Below are 19402 nucleotides of genomic sequence, written 5' to 3' on the forward strand. Positions count from 1 at the left end.
ACCATCTGCTGTGATCTTGTCGGGTATACCACTCCAACACTGATCCACTCATACTTTAGCTGAAATATGCCATCAGCAACTCATCTCTTCCTCCTGCTCCTCTCATCTTGCTACAAAATCCTCTTAAGTGTGCTACCGGGTCACCATGCCCGTCATACAAATCAAACTTGGGCATTTTGAACCCTGTTGGTAACTGAACATCTGGGAAAAAACATAAATCCTTATAGGCCACACTTACGTGACCTCCCAACCCCCTCGTATCTCTGAATGATTATTCTAAGCTTTTGACCTTTCTGATCCTCTCCTCATATTCGGCATTTTTGGGTTGCTTCTCGGTCTCCGCCGGGAGATCAAGATGAGGGGTGTAAGAGTATGGTTCTGGAACTTTGAAGGTGGGCTCAGGGGGATAATACTGGTTTTCGTGAGTCTGGAATAGAGGCTCACTAGAAGATCATTATAATGTAGTAGGTGGATGTGCCACAAAGACGGGCGTGACTGGTGGAGGAGGGTATGGGGCTTGTTTGGGCGGTGGAGCTTGGGAAATATGGGAAGTGGTGCCATAGCATTGTTGGTAGAGGGGAAAGGCTGGAGATGAGTTCACAGTGGGAGGCTCCTGAGGTTGGGCCGATAGTGGGATATAAGCAGGGTTAGCGGGATAAACCGGTGGTGGATTCCCCTTTGCCCAGGCCTAGTACATTTCAGCCATTTGTTGTTTTAACATATACATCTCTTCCTTCATCGCATTAACATCCAATTCTTCCACCTCTTTTGACGGATCAACAATACTTGCCTCCGGTTCTTGGTTGTCCATGTTCAGCTTGTCTTTTGATCGGGTGTTGTAGGAGTGAGTTGCCAGAATGCCAATCAACTAACCACCTGCGTGGACTCAATACATCAACAACAACCTTGTTAGCGATTAGGGCTTTAACAGATTGGTAACCGCAAATTTTGGGGAATGAATGCACCTAAGCAGTTAACCGTTTCTATTATGCATTTGATCGGCTGTTTGCGTCTTCCCGGCTTTTCCTTTTTCATTTTTCTTCTTTTTCGTTTTGTCTTTTCACTCTTGCCTTTTCTTTTTCTTTGTTTTTATCCTCTCATTACCCTCTTGTTTTGCCATTGTTTCTTTCTCTTAGTTTTCTTATTTTTCTCTCTTTTTCTTTTCTTTTTCTCTCTTGTTTTTCCTTTCTTCTCTTTTCTTTTAGGGCTACAGTCGAATCCTATGGAGATTGCCTCCGTATCATGACCCCGCATGAATCAGACCGAGCATAGTTCTAGGAGATAAGTGTGAAAGTAAATAATAAAACATTTTGGGATTTTCAATTTTCATAAAAAGCAAATGCTTTGATTACAAAGATTCAAAACAACAGACTTCAAAACAAACTAACAGACTCTGATGCAAAGACGAAATACAGACTCCAAATATAAACTATCATACTCCAACAAAAGAAAATACAGACTCAAAAACAACTGACAAACTCCAATAGAAAGAAAATACAAACTCAAAACAACTAACAGACTCTAACAGAAGAGGAAATACAGACTCAAATGAAAAATCATAAATATATTAATGCTCCTGGTGCTCGCGGGACATCATTCGATCTCGCCGCGGGCCTATATGCAAGATCCCTTTGAAGTCTATCTATGTCACTCATTATCTATTTAACAAATGTCATCACTACCGCAAAGAAGGTGGTGCGAGTCATATCCTCACAGGCTTGGAACTTCACACCAATGTAATCGGCTATAGTTCTAATTCTCTCTCTTATGACACCTTTTTCTTGCAACAAACGCCCGATCTGCTGGGCCCTAGATTCCAAAGTTTGCTCGGCCACTTGATTCTGCTCCTGAAGTTGTTGTAAGTCTATTTCTAATTGTGCCAATGCTATATAACAATGTTCTCTTTCTGCCTTAAAGTCTTTCGCCTTCTTGATCATTTTGTTTTTCGTGGTGACGACCCTTTTCTTTAATCATGCGACCTCATTGTCGTACTTTTCTTTCAACTGCTTAACCAGGCGTGCTCGTTCATCCTCATTTTTAGCCAATTGCTTTCGAGCCCTGGCTAGTTCACTTTCTGCTTTGTTCTAATCAAAACTATAGTCACTCACTTTCTGCCTCAGGTTATCTATGCGTTTTTCATCTTTGGCACTTCTGGCAGGATCTTTTGCTGCTATTTTCATTTTCTGAATTTGGGCTAGAAGGGCCTCATTTTCTTTGGTCAGCTTTTTCTTTTCCCCTTCATCTGCCGCGGCTTGCAAGGTATTCTTGAATTGAAGTTCTTTGACTTGTTTTTCCAACTTTCCTATTGTGGCCCTGTACTCATTCTCCTTGGCCAACCAAGCCCATTGTTCTTGTGACGCCTCGACGAATTCTAGAAGGTGGGGTCTTTTAGCTGGCCTCCCAAACTCAGTTTCCCTTATATACCAAGAAAGGTACCCCGGTGAAACCTCACCATTGGATCGATCACTTACACAGGTGTTTGCTGTTAAGTATTGACACTCGCTCCAAATTTGGCGGACTACTACTTCATAAAACTGGCCGTTGGGACCGATCTCAACTACGTGGGCGCTAAGATCTTTATCTCTCGCAACTATTTGGCATCTCCTCAGCTGCCTCAAAACCAGATATGGGGCATAAGGCTGGATACACCTGAGTCCCATCAAGAGGAAATGAGGCCCGGTGGCTGGCATGTATATGATCTCATCCACAGGCAGTCATCCAAATGTCCACTCTATTTGGTTTGCATTGATGGAACGGAGGCGTGTTACCCACTCTGTAACCCCTTCTAGCAAGCTGATCCCATCAACCCTCATATAAAATTCTTCTATGCATGTTTTCTTTGTCAACCCATAACTCATAAATTGAGGATGATGGAATAGGTGTTCAATCATCCACATCTGCAGCAACACGTTGCACCCCTCGAAAAAGTCTCCTCCAGCTTTGCAGGCTGTGAGAGTGCGGAAGATTTCAGCTACTATCATGGGTGCAAGGGTGATGTTCGCCTGAGTAAGCAAAGTGCTGACAACCCCGACTACTCGTATGTCAATATTCCCATCTTTTTTAGGAAACAAAAAAAGTCCCAAAAAGACCACCATAAAAGCAAAAAACCTGTGCTATTCCCACTTAAGGCCATTTCCTTTGCTGCAGATTTTGTTTTCTAGCTTGTTAAACCCCCTATATGACCATATCTGTTGTATATAAACAGCAAAGTACAAAAACCAGCTGTCAAGTCTGGATTGTGGACCCCCCTGCTTATTTTCATAGAGTCCAAGAACCTGTGTACGGCTACGACCCTTGGAGTAATCAGGTACTGGTGTCTCAGAGAACTTTGGGACCCCCAATATATCCAGTTATTTCTTCCAGTGTTGGGGTAAGTTAAAAATTTGAGAAATGAAATACATTGTGGGCCGGGTCCCAGAATGTAACCAATGCCTTTATGATGTCTCCCCTAGGATTGATCTTCAGCAACTCAGTGAGACCTCCCAGGTATAGATTGACCGTGTCTTATCCCGCTTTACCCAGATCGTCCCACCACATATGCAACTCCAAAGGGATCTTGTTCACGATTGTTATTGGCAAATTCTGACTTGTGCTCATTCTACACATTTATTAGGGTGGTTAAGCAAAAATTATGATTCAATTGACTCAAAAACAAAGCTTACACTTTTTCAGATTTTCATTTCAAAAGTAAAAACCCAGCTTTGCAAATACGCCCTTTCAGCACTTCCGGAGGAAGATTTTAAGGTCGTGCTTGCTAACCGGGCAAAAGTTTGAAAAGGAGACCAAAGGCGGCTGTTCTTGCAAAAACAGCCTTTCGGCGTCCTTTTGGGGATATTCGGCTATTTTTGACAAGAATGACATCACCTTACTTATTTAAAATAAAATAAGATTTTTGTTCTTTTTGGGCTATTTTGCAAAAGGACAGTTGGACCCGATAGGGGTTGCCTACGTATCCCACATTCGGTGAGAATCAAACTGGCGTAGTTCGGGCAATTTTGACAAAATAAAACCAACTATTTTTCTTTTCTAAAAACACAAAGATTTTCCCCTTTTTTTTCTTTTCTTTAAAAACCACAAAATTTCTTCTTTTTTCCGGAATTTTGGCAGAGTTCTGGTATGTTTTTGGGACATCAGTTTTTCAAAACAGGCACTTATCCCTCTCAACCACCTAATTAATTTTCTCTAAATTTCCCTATAAACCGGCCAACATGCAAATCCGAAGCAAATGAATGCACAAGTAGCAAGTAAGATGCATCAGGATGGTCTTTTCGTTTCGGGTACACCTATCCTAGACAGACCCAACCCCTGTATTGAGTCTCCAAAGTCAAATGCACATGATGCAAACAAACGTTCCTATTTGGGATCCGGCATGAGACTGAGTTATTCTAGGTTCAAAATCTGGGTATTTGTTCTATACTGTGTACCTGAGCGGACAACTTGAGCCGAGGAGGGGGCAACGTACCGGGAACCAAAAGGCCATCGGACTTAGTAACTTGTCCGAGCCTCTTTCTTATTTCAAGGTGTGACACTAACAGAATAGAGAGTCTCGACCAGCGAGCACATCCCCGAAGATGAGAAGAGAAGGGTTTCGAAGCAGTTTATTACAGTTTAGATAATATCAAAGCGGTAAAAGCATCACTTAGCACATTAGGCCCAAACATGTAATAAAATAAGATAATAGATAAAGCAAAATATAAATATTTATCAAAGCTCGAATTCTGAACCCTGAACCAGAGATTCAAGGTTCGATCCCCAATAGAGTCCCCAGAGCTGGCACACCTCCTTTTCACCTACACCCCCGAGAAGGGAATATATAAGGGAGTTTTTCCAATTAAAGGACAATCGAATCGAGATTATTTATTAAAGATTCAGAGTCGTCACTTGGGAGATTTATGGTGTCCCAAGTCACCGGTTAAATCCTGAATCGAGGAAAAGATTGGCTCTGTTTAAGAGTCCACGAACCAGAAATCCAGGTAAGGAATTCTGTTAACCCGGGAGAAGGTGTTAGGCATTCCCGAGTTCCGTGGTTCTAGCACGGTCGCTCAACTGCTATATTCGGCTTACTCATCTAATTTTAAACAATTATGAACCTACACACATTTTAACTTTTTAACCGCTTTTATTCATTTTTTAGAGAAAATTGCAACATCATTAAAACACGTCTCAAACCGCGTCACATAAATGCACCCATGGTCTTTGACATATTTTAACATCGTTGTGATTTTATTTGAGTCACATAAATGCCCACCCAGGTTTAGGAAGGTAAATTGTTAAAATAATGCATCTAAAGCAACTACGATTTTGCAACTTTGCGAGGGTCATGAAAATTTGCTAAATGGCACGCCTCGATTTCTATGGATAAACAAAATTAATTAAGTGAGGGCCGTGCATTTTAAGATTTTATTTGGCACGGCGCACCTCATTCCCAATTTTAAAGGGAACAGTTGATTAAGGAAAAACCTAAAGTACTTCAAATTACCCTTGTGCTTAAGAGTTCAAACTTAATTCATTAAATGGGGGACTCACAATAAAGCGAGATACGGTGTACTTAAAATCCTGGGGCTAGTGTGAGGCCCAATAGCCTACAAAGTGCAAGACTGCCTAAAAACGCCAAACTCACAATAGTCCATGCTGGGCCCAAAAAGAGAGCCCAAGCTTGAGAATGGACCAGGTTCAGCAAACTGGAGACTCAAGATCGAGTCCTCACATGGCACAAAACATCAAGGCATTCAAATTCATAGTTGCAAAATATATTGTTGTATGAAAATTGAAACAAATACTGATCGTCTTTACACAAATATCAAAGCATATTTAACGTCAATTGATCTCTAATCATACAATGATCCCTTTTGTTATCTAGCATTCATTACCATTGTCACTTTTGACCAACAACATGCATATCCTCAAAATGACAGGGAAAATGAGCACATTTACTGATCTATAATCCAAAAGAGAGGTTATATTTCAGCCTTTATTGGTAAAGCTCAAAATCAAGAAATCAACACGAAACAAACCACTGACTTCAGCTGAACTAGCACAGATGTAACACATACAACTTGACTGAAAATATTTCAATGTTAACTCATCTAAATCAAAGGAGCTAAACTCATAATTTATCCACTAGTACAAACCAGATTCAACATGTAAAAATAGAAATGAGCAAACAGGACAAAGAAATCCAAACTGACTACAGAGTTTGATAAAAAACGTAAGAGGACAATACTTAATAAACTAACATGTTCTAGATTTTGATTACATTCTATTCATTGATAAATATACTAATCAGAATCTTTCTAAAGCTAAGTATTACATGCTCTGCATGAAGTTGAAACAAGGAGAAATGATGCTCAATAACAAATTGCATCAGATTTCATCACATTCTAGATCCAAACTTCAAATTGCACTCATGTGATATCCATAGCGCCGAAAATACCTGCAAATGAAAGGGGAAACAAGAGAAGTGCAGAAATCAGAAGGCAATAAGCAGCAGGACAACAATGAAACAGTGTTGAAATCAGCCAAAAACCCAGGAATTCGAACTGAAACAACAACTAGACAGTACTCTGCACAAAACAAGCTCAAACCCAACTTTCAAAATCTCAAAATCAAACCCTCTTAAACCCAGGTGCAAAATTAGAGGTTTTCAAGAGATTCTAACTAAAGAAGAGGATCAGAGAAATCAGTGTGCGTCCACAGTTTTCAGCCGTTTCAGTTTTGCAGATTTTTTATCTCTCCATTTCTGCCTTCTCAGGCAAGAAAAGGTGCCTTTATAGGCAAGCAAATAGGGAAACCTTTTACATTTTAGTTCTATCTTTTAAGCCCTTTTCAAATTTGCTTTTAGCTTAGAGATCCCTAAAATTTTGACTTGTTAACCAAGCTAACTTACTAACAATCTAAAATTCAAATTAAAACCCCTGCTAGAAACTTCATTTTTGTTATCAGAAAGATTCCCTCAACCAAATACCCAAACTATCCCCCATGCCCCTGTTATTTACCTTTCTAACCAAACAAACTTGGGCTCAAAACAACCGGGCATCTTGAATTGGGTCATAAATGACTCAAAGAGCCCAAGGCTGGTTCCAAATCAGTCCAAATGAACATTTAGAAACTCAAACTCTGACCCAAAAACCCCAACAAAACTAAGTGATAGTAACACGAATAAACAATTTGACCCTGTGCTGACCATTACCTTGACAATTATGAATTAAAAGGAGACAAGATCAATAATAACAAAGTTGACACAACAAAATCAACCCTAAGCGGGTTTGGAATAATTAAATCGAGGTACTAACAAAGTTGTGCTTAATGGATCAAAACAGTTAAAGAAACCAATTTGGGAAAATAAAACTTAACGAAGAGCACAAGAACATGACTAACTCTCAAACAGTACAATTAACCGAGTTTCAATTGAATCGGCCAGAAAGAGGAGGAGAGATGAACCAAGAAATGAAGGAAGGACTCACCGACTAAAACTCGAACCTGGGGTTTGGCACTCCTAAATGACGTCGAGTACTTGTTCTTTATCAAGGAATAACTTTGCATGTACGGGTTTGGATTTGGCTTCAAAAGCTCGGGCTTCAGATTCAACATTCGGCGAGTTCCAGACAGATTCGAGGGGAGCTGGTCACAGAGTTGGGGAAAGGGGGTCGAAGAGGCACTAGGGTGTTGATTTAGTGAGGAAAGGTGGTGGCGCCACCACCGGAGGACGGTGGGAAAATGTGGCGGCTATTAGGGGTTACGTTGGGTCTCTAGTGTGAGAGAGACGACTGAGCTAGAGGGGAAGTGTTCGGACCTATAAATATTAACGAGAACCCAGTTCCCGTCTGTTGGATTGGGGACGATCAACGGCTCAAATCAAAGCTAATGAAACGACGTCGTTTTTATTGGGGGGGACTGGATCGGGTCAGGGTGGCTTTGGGTCGGGTAAGGGATGATGGGTAACGTTTGGGCTTCGAATTAATGGCCTAGATCTGATTCTCTTCTTATTTTATTCCCTTTTCCTTTTCAATTCAATTTTCCAAAATTCTTTTATATTAAAATTTAAAAATAAAACCTAAATTAATCCCTAATAAAATAATCCTTATCAAATTAAATTAACTAACTCTAAATAATAATTATCACAACTATTTAATTCCCAAATTAAAGCAAGCGACGAAATTCAAATGCGCAAAAATAAACTCATTTTGTGATTTTCCTTTTTATAAAACAACTTAATTAATTAATTAATCCTAAAATGTCAAATTAAATCCTAAATGCAAATGTACGTATTTTTGTATTTTTCATTAGTTAAATAAAATAGACATGCACAGAAAAATACAAACATTTTAACATAAAATGCCACGAAAATTCATAAAATTGTAAATAATGAAAAGAAATTATTTTGTTTTGAAATTATGGGAGTAATTCATATAGGGCAAAAATCACGTTCTCACATCTACCGAAGAAGGCTAGTTTACTAAGAAACGAGCGTCCCTAACAAACACCTGTGCAAAATAGATTCCAGGTAACGATCAGGGTGGCCCGATATATGGCTAGGCCTCTATTCGGAGATTGCTTCAGGGAAGTCACCAGCGTCCCAAGACCACGAGTCGTCAGGGATGCCTCCTCTCATAATACATTATAAGGCTACGAGATATCATCAACATTTCCACACAGAAAAAGGGCCCCGGCGGACCGAGGTTATTGGCCTAATTCGGGTCCGGTTCGAGAAATCACAAAGGACCCCGTGCGAGGTCGTTCCATCAAAGGCTGGGGAAAATATTCAAAGCCAATGTCACAGGCGACAAAGACAGGATCATGCAATCAAAACTGCTGAAAAATATAAAGAAATACAGTAAGCATCGAAAGAAGAAATCAGGAAAATACCTTTATATTTATAAAAGTGTTCGTTTGCAATGACCCTCGAGGGGTCCTTATATATTGTTATATTACACATGATTACAAAAGCCCACAAAGCGTCCTTACAAAAAAGTGACAAGGTACAAATGATACGCATACGGTAGGGGCCTAAGGATCTATCTTATGCATGCTACATCTCCATCATCATCTCAAGCATATGACCTCAAAGACAATATCTTCCAAAGTCTGACCCCCTCGAGGATCACATCCCAATCCTCCTAGAATGGCATCTTCAAAAGGAAGTCAGGCAAAAGTCAGCAGAGACATACCCCCCTAGAATCCAAAGGGGGTGTGTTGGCCCAAGAACAGGTGAAGTTTTGAAGAATGACAAATGAACGCAATTATCGACCAGGTCCATCTTGTAAAGCACAATCATGATCAATCTAGGCATGTGAGATACACGTGAAGGAGATAAGTCTGATTGATCAAGCATCAATATCTCCTGATCTGATCGAAAAGGTTGCATATTAGGTAAGAGGAGAAAGTCTCCTTATATAAAGAGAACACGATCCAGGATAAAGATAGTGTTAGAGTTTGAGATCATCATGAACTCTTCTAAGATAGAAGTTCAGCAATTGAGTCTCGATCAAACTTTGATCACTAACTTATTAAATGCCAGTGTTTTTTTCTTTTACATGTATTGCACATACGCATAAGTGAAACTAAATTGAGAGCAAAAAGCAAGGCAATTTTGCAAGCAATTTATGTGTGATTTGAGTGTGCTCTCTTGAAGCTACTTGAATAAGATAGAAGAACCAGTTTCATTGCGTCTATCTTTTACTCTAGTTCAATTGCTCTCTTGGACCTTTCAGCTTTCATAGAAGCAATTGAATTAGGTACCTAGAGTATTCAAGTTATAGCTAACTTGAAGTTGTCGCAATAGTTGAGGCTGTGTGCCCCAACACGATTAGAGTTAATCCTTAGGTTTACAAAGAGTTTTTGAAATGTTGTTTTGGCTCAGTGATTTTAGTGGAAGTTTGGGAAAATCCTACTGAGTAGTAGGTCATGGTTTTTTTTCACCTTTGAGCTAGGGGTTTTCCACGTAAAAATATATGTGTTCTTTATTTCATGTAATTATTATTTCGCAAACAGTAGTAGTTAGAACATCTAGAAGAACTAGGTTCTTCTATAGCAAAAATTGGGTACCACACAAATCACCCCCCTCTTGTGTGGTATTGACGCTTAAAACTTCAATTAGTATCAGAAAGGGTTATCCTTGAAGAGACTAACACCTTAGGATAAGATCAAAATGAGTGCACCACCTGGGAACTGGGAAGGGCAATCCACTACTAGGCCTCCACTTTTTAATGGTCAGTGTTATTCTAGGTGGAAGAACAGGATGAGGGATCACATCATAGGAGAAGACTATGAACTCTGGGACATAGTCACTGATGGTCCTCTAACAACCACAAAGAAGAATGTTGAAGGAGTGGATGTGCCAAAGACAAGTGTTGACTGCACTGCTGAAGATTTGAAGAAATGGGAGAAGAATGCCAAGGCCAAGAAATGGCTTGTGTGTGGACTGGGTCCAGACGAGTACAATAGAATTCAAAGTTATACCATTGCTAAGGAAATCTGGGACACTTTGCAAGTGGCCCATGAAGGAACACCTCAAGTAAAGAGGTTTAGAGGAACACTGTTATATTCTCAGTATGAGAATTTCACCATTAAGGAAGGAGAAACCATCTAAGAGATATATACAAGGTTCACCACACTAACAAATGAACTTAAGTCTCTTTGAAGGGTTATTCTTGAAGAAGACAAAGTTGAGAAGATTTTGACAAGGGTTTTGCTTTGGGAAAGCAAAATCAATGTTATTCAGGAATCAAAGAATATTGCTACCCTTAGGCTGGATGAATTAATTGGATACCTCACTACCTATGAACTGAGAAGGCAAACCATGAAAATGGATACACCTAATAAGGAAAGAAGTCTGGCTCTCAAAATTGTTGAAGGTTCAGATCTGGAGGATGATGAAATGGCTATGATCACAAAAGATTTCAAAAAGTACCTGATAGAGGAAAGGGTTCTTCAAGAGGTAAAACCTTCAACAAACCAAGGGCTCCTGAGAAACAGACCAATGAGGGTTGCTACAAATGTGGTAAGACTGATCACATGATCAAGAATTGTCCTCAATGGGAAATTGAGTGGAAGAAGGAAAGGGCTGAATGAAGGAACGGGAAGAAGGAACAGGTTCAACCAAGAAGTAACAAAGGATCAACAAAGACTATGGTTGCTGCTTGGGGAGAAACATCAGATGAGGACTTAGAAGATGAAGCTGGAGATGAACAAGCACTTATGGCCATTGGAGAATAAGATGATGAATAAGAGGTAAGTATCCTTCATCTCAAAGACAAGATTAAATTCTTATTTAAAGAAAGGTTGTCTGAGCTATTGCTAGACTTCATTGATGAGTCTGAAATAATTAACAATGAGAAAGAAGATCTGTCTAGGGAATGTGTGATCCTAAAAGCCAAGGGCAAAAACCTAGAGTCTAGGGCTAATGAGAGTGAGAGTAAAAATGATGAGTTGAAGAACCAGGTTCTTGAACTTGACGTCAGTATCCTAGAACTTAGGTCCGAGAACTTAAAACTGAAACTAGGAACAGGTAAGAAGAAAGCTGACCACACACATCTCACTCTAGAAGAAAACTTGGGAAAAATAAAAGATGAGTTGTACATGAAGGATGAGCAGATAGAAGTCTTAAAAGAAGATCTAGGGAAGGTAAAACATGAACTAACCAGATCTTGCAAATAGAACAAGGCTCCTGATGCACTTTCCTGGCTACAAGAACATCACAGTAGCAACAAAAGAGGACTTGGCTATGGAACTCAAGCACCTCAGTGGGATCCTAAAAGCAAGTATCTCACTCTTCCTGACAACAAAATCTGCATACACTGTGGCAAGACTGGCCATTAAAAAAATGAATGTAATGCAAAAGAAAAGGCCAGTCAAAAGAACAAAACTTTTGTTCAAGAGAAAAATAGGCTGCCTGGGTGGGCTAAAAGGAATTTGATTTATCCCTTTGCCTATAGAAAGGGACCCAAACTAGTTTGGGTTCCTAAGACTAACCCTTGATTTTGTTTTGCAGGTTCAAGTGAAGGGAAGTATCCAAATATGGTACATGGGTAGTGGCTACTCAAAACATATGACTGGAAGCAAGAACAAGTTCCTTTCACTTAAGGACCTAAAATGAGGTAATGTCTCCTTTGGAAATGGGAAGAAAGGTGAGATTATTGGGGTTGTAAAGGTAGGTAAGACAGATTCTCACTCCATTTAGAATATCTACTCGATAGATGGCTTGAAATACAGCCTGATCAGTGTGTCACAACTATGTGACAGAGGTAACCTTGTATCATTTACCTCTACTAAATGCTTTGTGATTAACCTTACCATTGACAAGGTTATTTTGTAGGGAAAAAGAGTTAACAATATTTACATTGTAGATTTGTCTACTCTTTCAGAAAATGAACTCACATGTCTAAGTGTGTTGGATAATGATCCCCTCATGTGGCACAAAACACTTGGTCATGCTAGTCTGAATCAGCTAAACAAGTTAATCTCTAAGGACTTGGTGATAGGGTTACCTAACATCAAGTTCAAGGAAGACAAAGTTTGTGAGGCCTGTGCAAGGGGGAAGTAGGTAAGATCATCCTTCAAAAGCAAGAAAATGGTAAGCACAACCAAGTCGTTGGAACTGGTCCATATTGATCTCTGTGGTCCAATGAGAACCATGAGCAGAGGTGGAAAGAAATATGTAATGGTACTTGTTGATAATTATTCTAGATTTACCTGGGTACTATTTCTAACATCTAACAATGAAGCATTTGACATGTTTACTACTTTTGTTAGAAAAACTCAGAAACAAGTAGGAAATCAACTTGCATCCATTAGGTCTGATCATGGAACTGAATTTGAAAATGCTAAGTTTGCTAAATTCTATGATGAGAATGGTATAGATCATAACTTCTCTGCCCCTAGGACTCCTCAACAAAATGGAGTAGTTGAAAGAAAGAACAGGACTCTTGAAGACATGGCTAGGACTATGCTTCTTTCTAGTAAACTGCCCCACAACTTCTGGGTAGAGGCTGTAAATACCGCATGTTACATTATCAATAGATGAATGACTAGACCTCTTGTAGAGAAGACTCTCTATGAGTTACTTAAAGGGAGAAAACCAAATATATCCCGTCTTAGGGCATTTGGATGCAAGTGCTTTGTGCACAATAATGGAAAAGACTCCCTAGGTAAGTTTGATCCTAGAAGTGATGAGGGAGTATTCTTGGGATATTCTTCACATAGAAAAGCATATAAAGTGTTCAATAAAAGAACTTTGCATGTAGAAGAAAGTGTGCATGTAGTGTTTGATGAAACTAACATTCTTTCTGAGAGACAATAACATGAAGATGAAGCCATTGGATTTGTAAAAGATTTGACTGAAGCCTCAGCACAAGTTAAAGTGACACCAAAAGAAGGAACAGGTGATGGAACAGGTTCTTCCATTAAGGGCAACCTGACAAGGGGAACTGATCAAAGAGGAATTGAAACAAACCCCTAAAAGAACATGTTCATGACCCTCTTCCTCAGCAACAAAACATGGGAGAAACATCTAGCAGAAACCAATTGGTTGTGAAACCTCACAAGTATCAAAATTCTCATCCTATTGAGAACATTATCACTGATCCAACATCTAGAGTCAAAAACTAAATCACAATTAAAGAATCTGTGTGCTTTTGATGCCTTTTTATCTCTTATTGAACCTAAAAATGTTGTTGAGGCTTTGCAGGATGCAGATTGGGTGAATGCAATGCAAGATGAACTCAATCAGTTCGAGAGAAGTCAAGTTTGGCATCTAGTTCCAAGACCCAAGGACATATCAGTTATTGGTACAAAATGGGTCTTCAGAAACAAACTCGATGAAGATGGAACAGTTACAAGAAACAAGGCAAGACTAGTGGTCCAAGGCTACAACCAAGAGGAGGGCATAGATTATGATGAGACTTTTGCTCTAGTTGCAAGACTAGAGGCAATAAGGCTCCTCATAGCCTTTGCATCACACATGGAATTCACTCTTCATAAGATGGATGTCAAAAGTGCCTTCCTGAATGGCTACCTAAAAGAAGAAGTGTTTTTAAAAAACCTCCAAGGTTTGAGAGCAAGGAATGTCCTGAGCATGTGTACAAATTAGACAATGCTCTCTATGGACTCAAGCAGGCTCCAAGAGCATAGTATGAACGACTGTCCAAATTTCTGCTTGAACATGGGTACAAAAGAGGTAAAATTGACAGTACCTTATTCTTAAGGGAAAAAAGTAAAGATCTCCTTGTGGTACAAAAATATGTTGATGACATAATCTTTGGGGCCACCATTGATAAGCTAAGTAAGGATTTTGCAAAATTAATGGGGAGTGAGTTTGAAATGAGTATGATGGGTAAGCTTAACTTCTTCTTAGGCTTACAGATCAAACAAACCCAAATGGAACCATGATCCATTAGCAGAAGTATGCAAAAGAGCTTATCAAAAAGTTTAAAATGGAGGAATCAAAGGAAATAGATAGACCCATTGCAACTGCCACAAAATTAGACATTGATAAACCTAGTTCATCAGTTGATCAAAAGTTTTATTGGGGTATGAATGGTTCACTCTTGTATCTAACAACTAGCAGACCTGACATAGTCTTCAATGTAGGGATTTGTGCTCGCTTCCAGGCCAATCCAAAAGAATCTCACTTGAATGCTGTCAAAGGGATACTAAGATACTTGAAAGGCACCACTGATCTATGTCTTTGGTATCCCAAAGGTAGTAATTTCAATCTAGTAGAATATGCTGATGCTGATTATGCAGGTTTCCTTGTGGATAGGAAAAGCACCTCATGTATGGCTCACTTTCTTGGTCCATTTCTAGTATCCTTGGCCACTAAAAAGCAAAATTCAGTGGCCTTATCCACTGTTGAGGCTGAATATGTTGCTGCTACATCTTGTTGTGGTCAATTGTTATGGATAAAACAACAGCTGGTAGATTTTGTCATTGAAGTTGGTTGCATTCCTATATTCTGTGATAACACTAGTGCTATAAGTATGGTAAAGAATCATGTTCATCATAAGAGGACTAAGCACATAGATGTTAGACACCACTACTTAATAAATAACAATAAGAAAGGATTGATCTCCATAGAATTTTGTGCTGCTGATAAGCAAATTGTTGACATCTTCTCTAAAGCACTGAGTAGAGAAAACTTTGGAAGGAACAGGTTGGAATTAGGGATGATTAAGATCACCTAATAGGTCCAGCTCAGAATGAAAAAAATGATTTTTTTTTGGCTAGGAATTTTGAACCTGTGTAAATATCTAGATTAATTCTTACTCAGCTTCATACTTTAATTAGTATACTCTTGTGACATGTGTTTATATGACTTACTAATCTCTTACAAAATTTTCTCTATTATGGCATTTGAGGCATGTTCAGGAGAGTTCTAAATGAAGAACCTGGTTCATCAGTATGTGTTCATATGAAAAATCAGGTATGTTTTTTTATACTCTGTACAATTAGAAAGATTGATAATTCAATCATGAGCAAAAGTCCTATACTTGTCAAATTCCTAGAAAATTCTATCCATTAGCATTGAACCAGTTCCGTCCACCTAGAACTCTAAACCGTAATTTTTTCCTAATATGTAGGGAAGCCAAATAGATTATTCAAAATCTAGAATTTCATGTTGATTAGACTCCTATTTGACCACTGCAAAAGGCTGTCGTTACTAATTAAATGTGTAATTTCTTTAAATACACATCTTTTCTACAGCCCTCATCATAACTCTAAACCGTAAAAAAACTCTTCTCACTTTCATTTACCCTCTTCTCCAAAATTCCCAGATTCTCTCAAGAAATGAACAATCATGTCTAACCTACAAGAAAATCCTGGAACTCCTCCACCACCACCTCCCTCAAATTCATCCTCATCTACTCCACATAGTGTATCCCCAAAACCTAGAGTACGAAGGGTGAAAATGCTTGCTCGAAAGACTGTAGCATCTGGGGCTCTAAGGAAGGCTTTAAATGAAAGGTTGAAAGCAAGCCAAATGAAAGAAATCCAAGCTCCAAATTCTGACTCCGGCTCTGAGTTTGAATCTATCAATCCGCAACTGAGGGGGAAGGACATGGGTCTTCTGACTCTAAAAAGATTCAAGAATCTCCTTGTGAGGTAAATTCATCTATGATTGAAAACCTAGAGACTAGGTTTGTTCTGGTTGGACCAATTTGAGATGTTGAAGTGCCTGAGAAACGTAGAAGTGGAGGTAAAAAGAATTTTGAAAAAGAAAAAGAGAGAGGGTGCATGTGGTGAAGAGAGGGGAATTGGGAAAATCATAGTGCCTGCCATCTGTGGGGTTGAACATGAAAGGGTAGAAGAGAGAGGCATCAAGTCAGGGGGAAGTGGTTCTGGGGAAACTGCCGAGGAGTTGGTTCATCTAAGCACACGGAGAGATGAACCTGTTTCATCTACTAAAGAGACTCTAGCTAATCTACTGAAAAAGGTTGGGGCAAGCTATGACCCAAAAAAAATGCAGAACTCCCACAACAAAATCCCCAAATGTTCCTAAGCCTTCCAAGAAAAGAAAGGCTTCATCTCCAACACCTACTACCTCCTAATTGCCAAGGGGTAGAGCCACAAGAAGTAGGGTGAAATAGAGTGAAGCTGTTCTACAAAGGGCCTTAGAAGAAAGTAAGAAAAATAAAAAGGATAAAGGAAAGGGAAAGATTGCAGAATCCTCAGAGGCTGTTGAGGAAGAGGATATGGAACTGGTCCATCAAGAAAGGGGTACAACAGTGGAGGTTCCTACACCCAAGCCTAAAAAGCCCAAGACCTCTTCCAACAAGTCTTCCTCTGTGCCTGTGGCTGCTGAACCCACACTAGCCAAGAGGACAAGATCTACAGTGAAAACCAAACAATAAAAAGTTTTTTATGAGGATGACTGGAGTGGAGAAGAAGAAGAAAATGATTCTGAGAAGGAACAGGACAAGCTTGCCATTTTTGGCAGAAGAAAGATTTTAAAGGGTAGACTGTTGAAGGATCTGGTGGAACCAGGAATGAAGAGATTGGTGGATGCTTTAGCTGCTCAAGGATGGAAGGACATGATCTTTCAGATGGATGGTAGGCTAGCCAGAAATGAGTTGATTGAATTTATGGCCAATGCTGCAGTTAAGAATGGAGTCGTTAGTATCCTGGTGAAAGGAGTTCATGTGCAGTTTGATGTAGAGAAACTGGGAGAGATTCTGGACATACCCTCTGAAGGGTTTAATGAATATACAAGGAAAAGTTGGCCATGCCTGGACTCCCTCCCTACTGCTCTTGAAATCACCAAGAGGTTTTGTGATTCAGAAGAGGTGACTGAAGCCAGGGCTGTGTAGAAAAGTGAAAAGAGACCTGAGCACAAGGTTGTGTTTGAATTTGTCAACAAGTGCTTATTGCCCAGACAGGAGAGAAGGCACACTGCTAACTACATGGATTTGGTTCTTATGGAGTGCCTGGAGAGAGGAAAGCAAATTAACTGGCCTGCCTTCATTATCAAACTGCTAGACAGGTCATAAATAGCTCCAAAGCTCATGCTACTCCATATGGCTTCATTTTAACCACAGTTCTGGACAAGCTAAATGTGCCTCTAAAGAAATGGGAAATGGCTTCGAGCAAGGAACACATTGGCATAAAAAATCTTCTTGCTTGTGACTATCCAGTCAATGCCATCCCCATTGAACCTATTTCATCCCAGAAGACACCCATCAACAGTAAAGTTAGGACTCTTGTTTAGGAATGTGCAACCAAGGATGCTGAAATTACTAGGCTCAAGGCTCGTGTGGTTGAAGTGAAAATTGTGAGGGATGGTCTCAGAACTAAGCTTTCCAAAGAAAAGGAGAAGAATGATGTAATTCTTCAGAACATGCTGAATCTTCTCCAAACTCAAACCCAACCCTCCAGTTCCTCCAAGCCTTAGGATTCCTAGCTTCTGTCTCCTGAACTTGTTCATTACCCCCAATGACCCAGATTAGGGATTTTTCTATTTTTTGCTTATGGTTTGAATGTTTTTCTTTATTTTTATGGGTTGTTGGTGGCAACATATCTCTATCAATGATAACTGCTATTTTCTCTTGTTCAATGATTAATATGTCCTTGATAGTTTAAATATGTTTGTTTGATTACTGATGATTGCATCATGATTGCACTTGAAGTTGCCCCAGTGGCCATGAGTACTTATTAAAATCTGGGTATCACACTTCGTATGCAACTTTTCGATGATGCCAAAAGGGGGAAGATATATTTTTCTTTACACATTCTAAAAATAAGTGATATTTATAACCTAATTAACTTGGTCCTTGATGATAAGTGAATTTTCTAAGTTTAGTATTGATGGTTAACATGAGTTCTTACAAGATTCAAATAAGTAAAAGCACAGAGTTTCTCATCATGAAAAAGGGGGAATTTGATGGCCCAAGAACAGGTGAAGTTTTGAAGAATGACAAATGAACTCATTCATGGACCAGGTCCATCTTGTGAAGCACAGTTATGATCAATCTAGGCATGAGAGATACATGTGAAGGAGATAAGTCCTACTGATCAAGCAACAATATCTCCTGATCAGATCAAAAAAGTTGCATATTAGATAAGGGGAGAAAGTCTCCTTATCTGAAGAACACGATCCAGGATAAAGATAGTGTTAGAGTTTAAGATCATCATGAGCTCTTCTACGATAGAAGTTCAGCAATTAAGTCCCGATCAAAGTCTGATTACTAACTTATTAAATGACAATGGTTGTTCTCTTTTACAGGTATTGCACATATGCAGAAGTTAAACTAAATTGAGAGAAAAAACCAAGGCGATATTGCAAGCAATTTATGTGTGATTTGAGTATGCACTCCTGAAGCTACTTGAACGAGATAGAAGAACCAATTCCATTGTGTCTATCTTTTACTCTAGTTCAATTGTAGTAGGTGGTTTAAAGTTTTACCTTTCAGCTTTCATAGAAGCAATTGTATTAGGTACCTAGAGTGTTCAAGTTATAGCTAACTTGAAGTTGTCGCAACAGTTGAGGCTGTGTGCCACAACAGGATTAGAGTTAATCCTTAGGTTTACAAAGAGTTTTTGTAAATGCTGTTTTGGCTCAGTGATTTTAGTAGAATTTTGGGAAAATCCTACTGAATAGTAGGTCGTGGTTTTTTCACCTTTTGAGCCAGGTGTTTTCCACATAAAAATCTCTATGTTCTTTATTTTGTGTACTTATTATTCCACAAACAGTAGTAGTTAGAAAACCTAGAAGAACCAGGTTCTTCTATAGCTAAAATTGGGTACCACACAAATCTCCCCCCCCTCTTGTTTGGTATTGACGCTTAAATCTTTAGGGTGTAGCACACCAAGATGAGAAAGGAGGGTGAGCAGCGGTACATAATCCAAGCCCCCTCTTGAGCAGCGGTGCATAATCCAAAGTTCTCCCAGGGTCGGAGGAAATCGATCCTCT

The 19402-nt window shown here is 39.4% G+C and overlaps 1 protein-coding gene across 1 annotated transcript; it reads left to right on the plus strand.

Moving 5' to 3' along the window:
* The first annotated feature begins 9843 nt into the window (after positions 1-9843).
* On the plus strand, positions 9844-19139 carry LOC142181224 (secreted RxLR effector protein 161-like). Its single transcript, XM_075254006.1, has 2 exons — positions 9844-15418; positions 18716-19139. The coding sequence occupies exon 1, from the start codon at positions 14430-14432 to the stop codon at positions 15177-15179; it is 750 nt and encodes a 249-aa protein (XP_075110107.1). The 5' UTR covers positions 9844-14429; the 3' UTR covers positions 15180-15418; positions 18716-19139.
* The last annotated feature ends 263 nt before the right edge of the window (positions 19140-19402 follow it).

The sequence above is a fragment of the Nicotiana tabacum genome, chromosome 1 (genome assembly GCF_000715075.1).
Source record: "Nicotiana tabacum cultivar K326 chromosome 1, ASM71507v2, whole genome shotgun sequence".
Lineage (NCBI taxonomy): Eukaryota > Viridiplantae > Streptophyta > Magnoliopsida > Solanales > Solanaceae > Nicotiana > Nicotiana tabacum.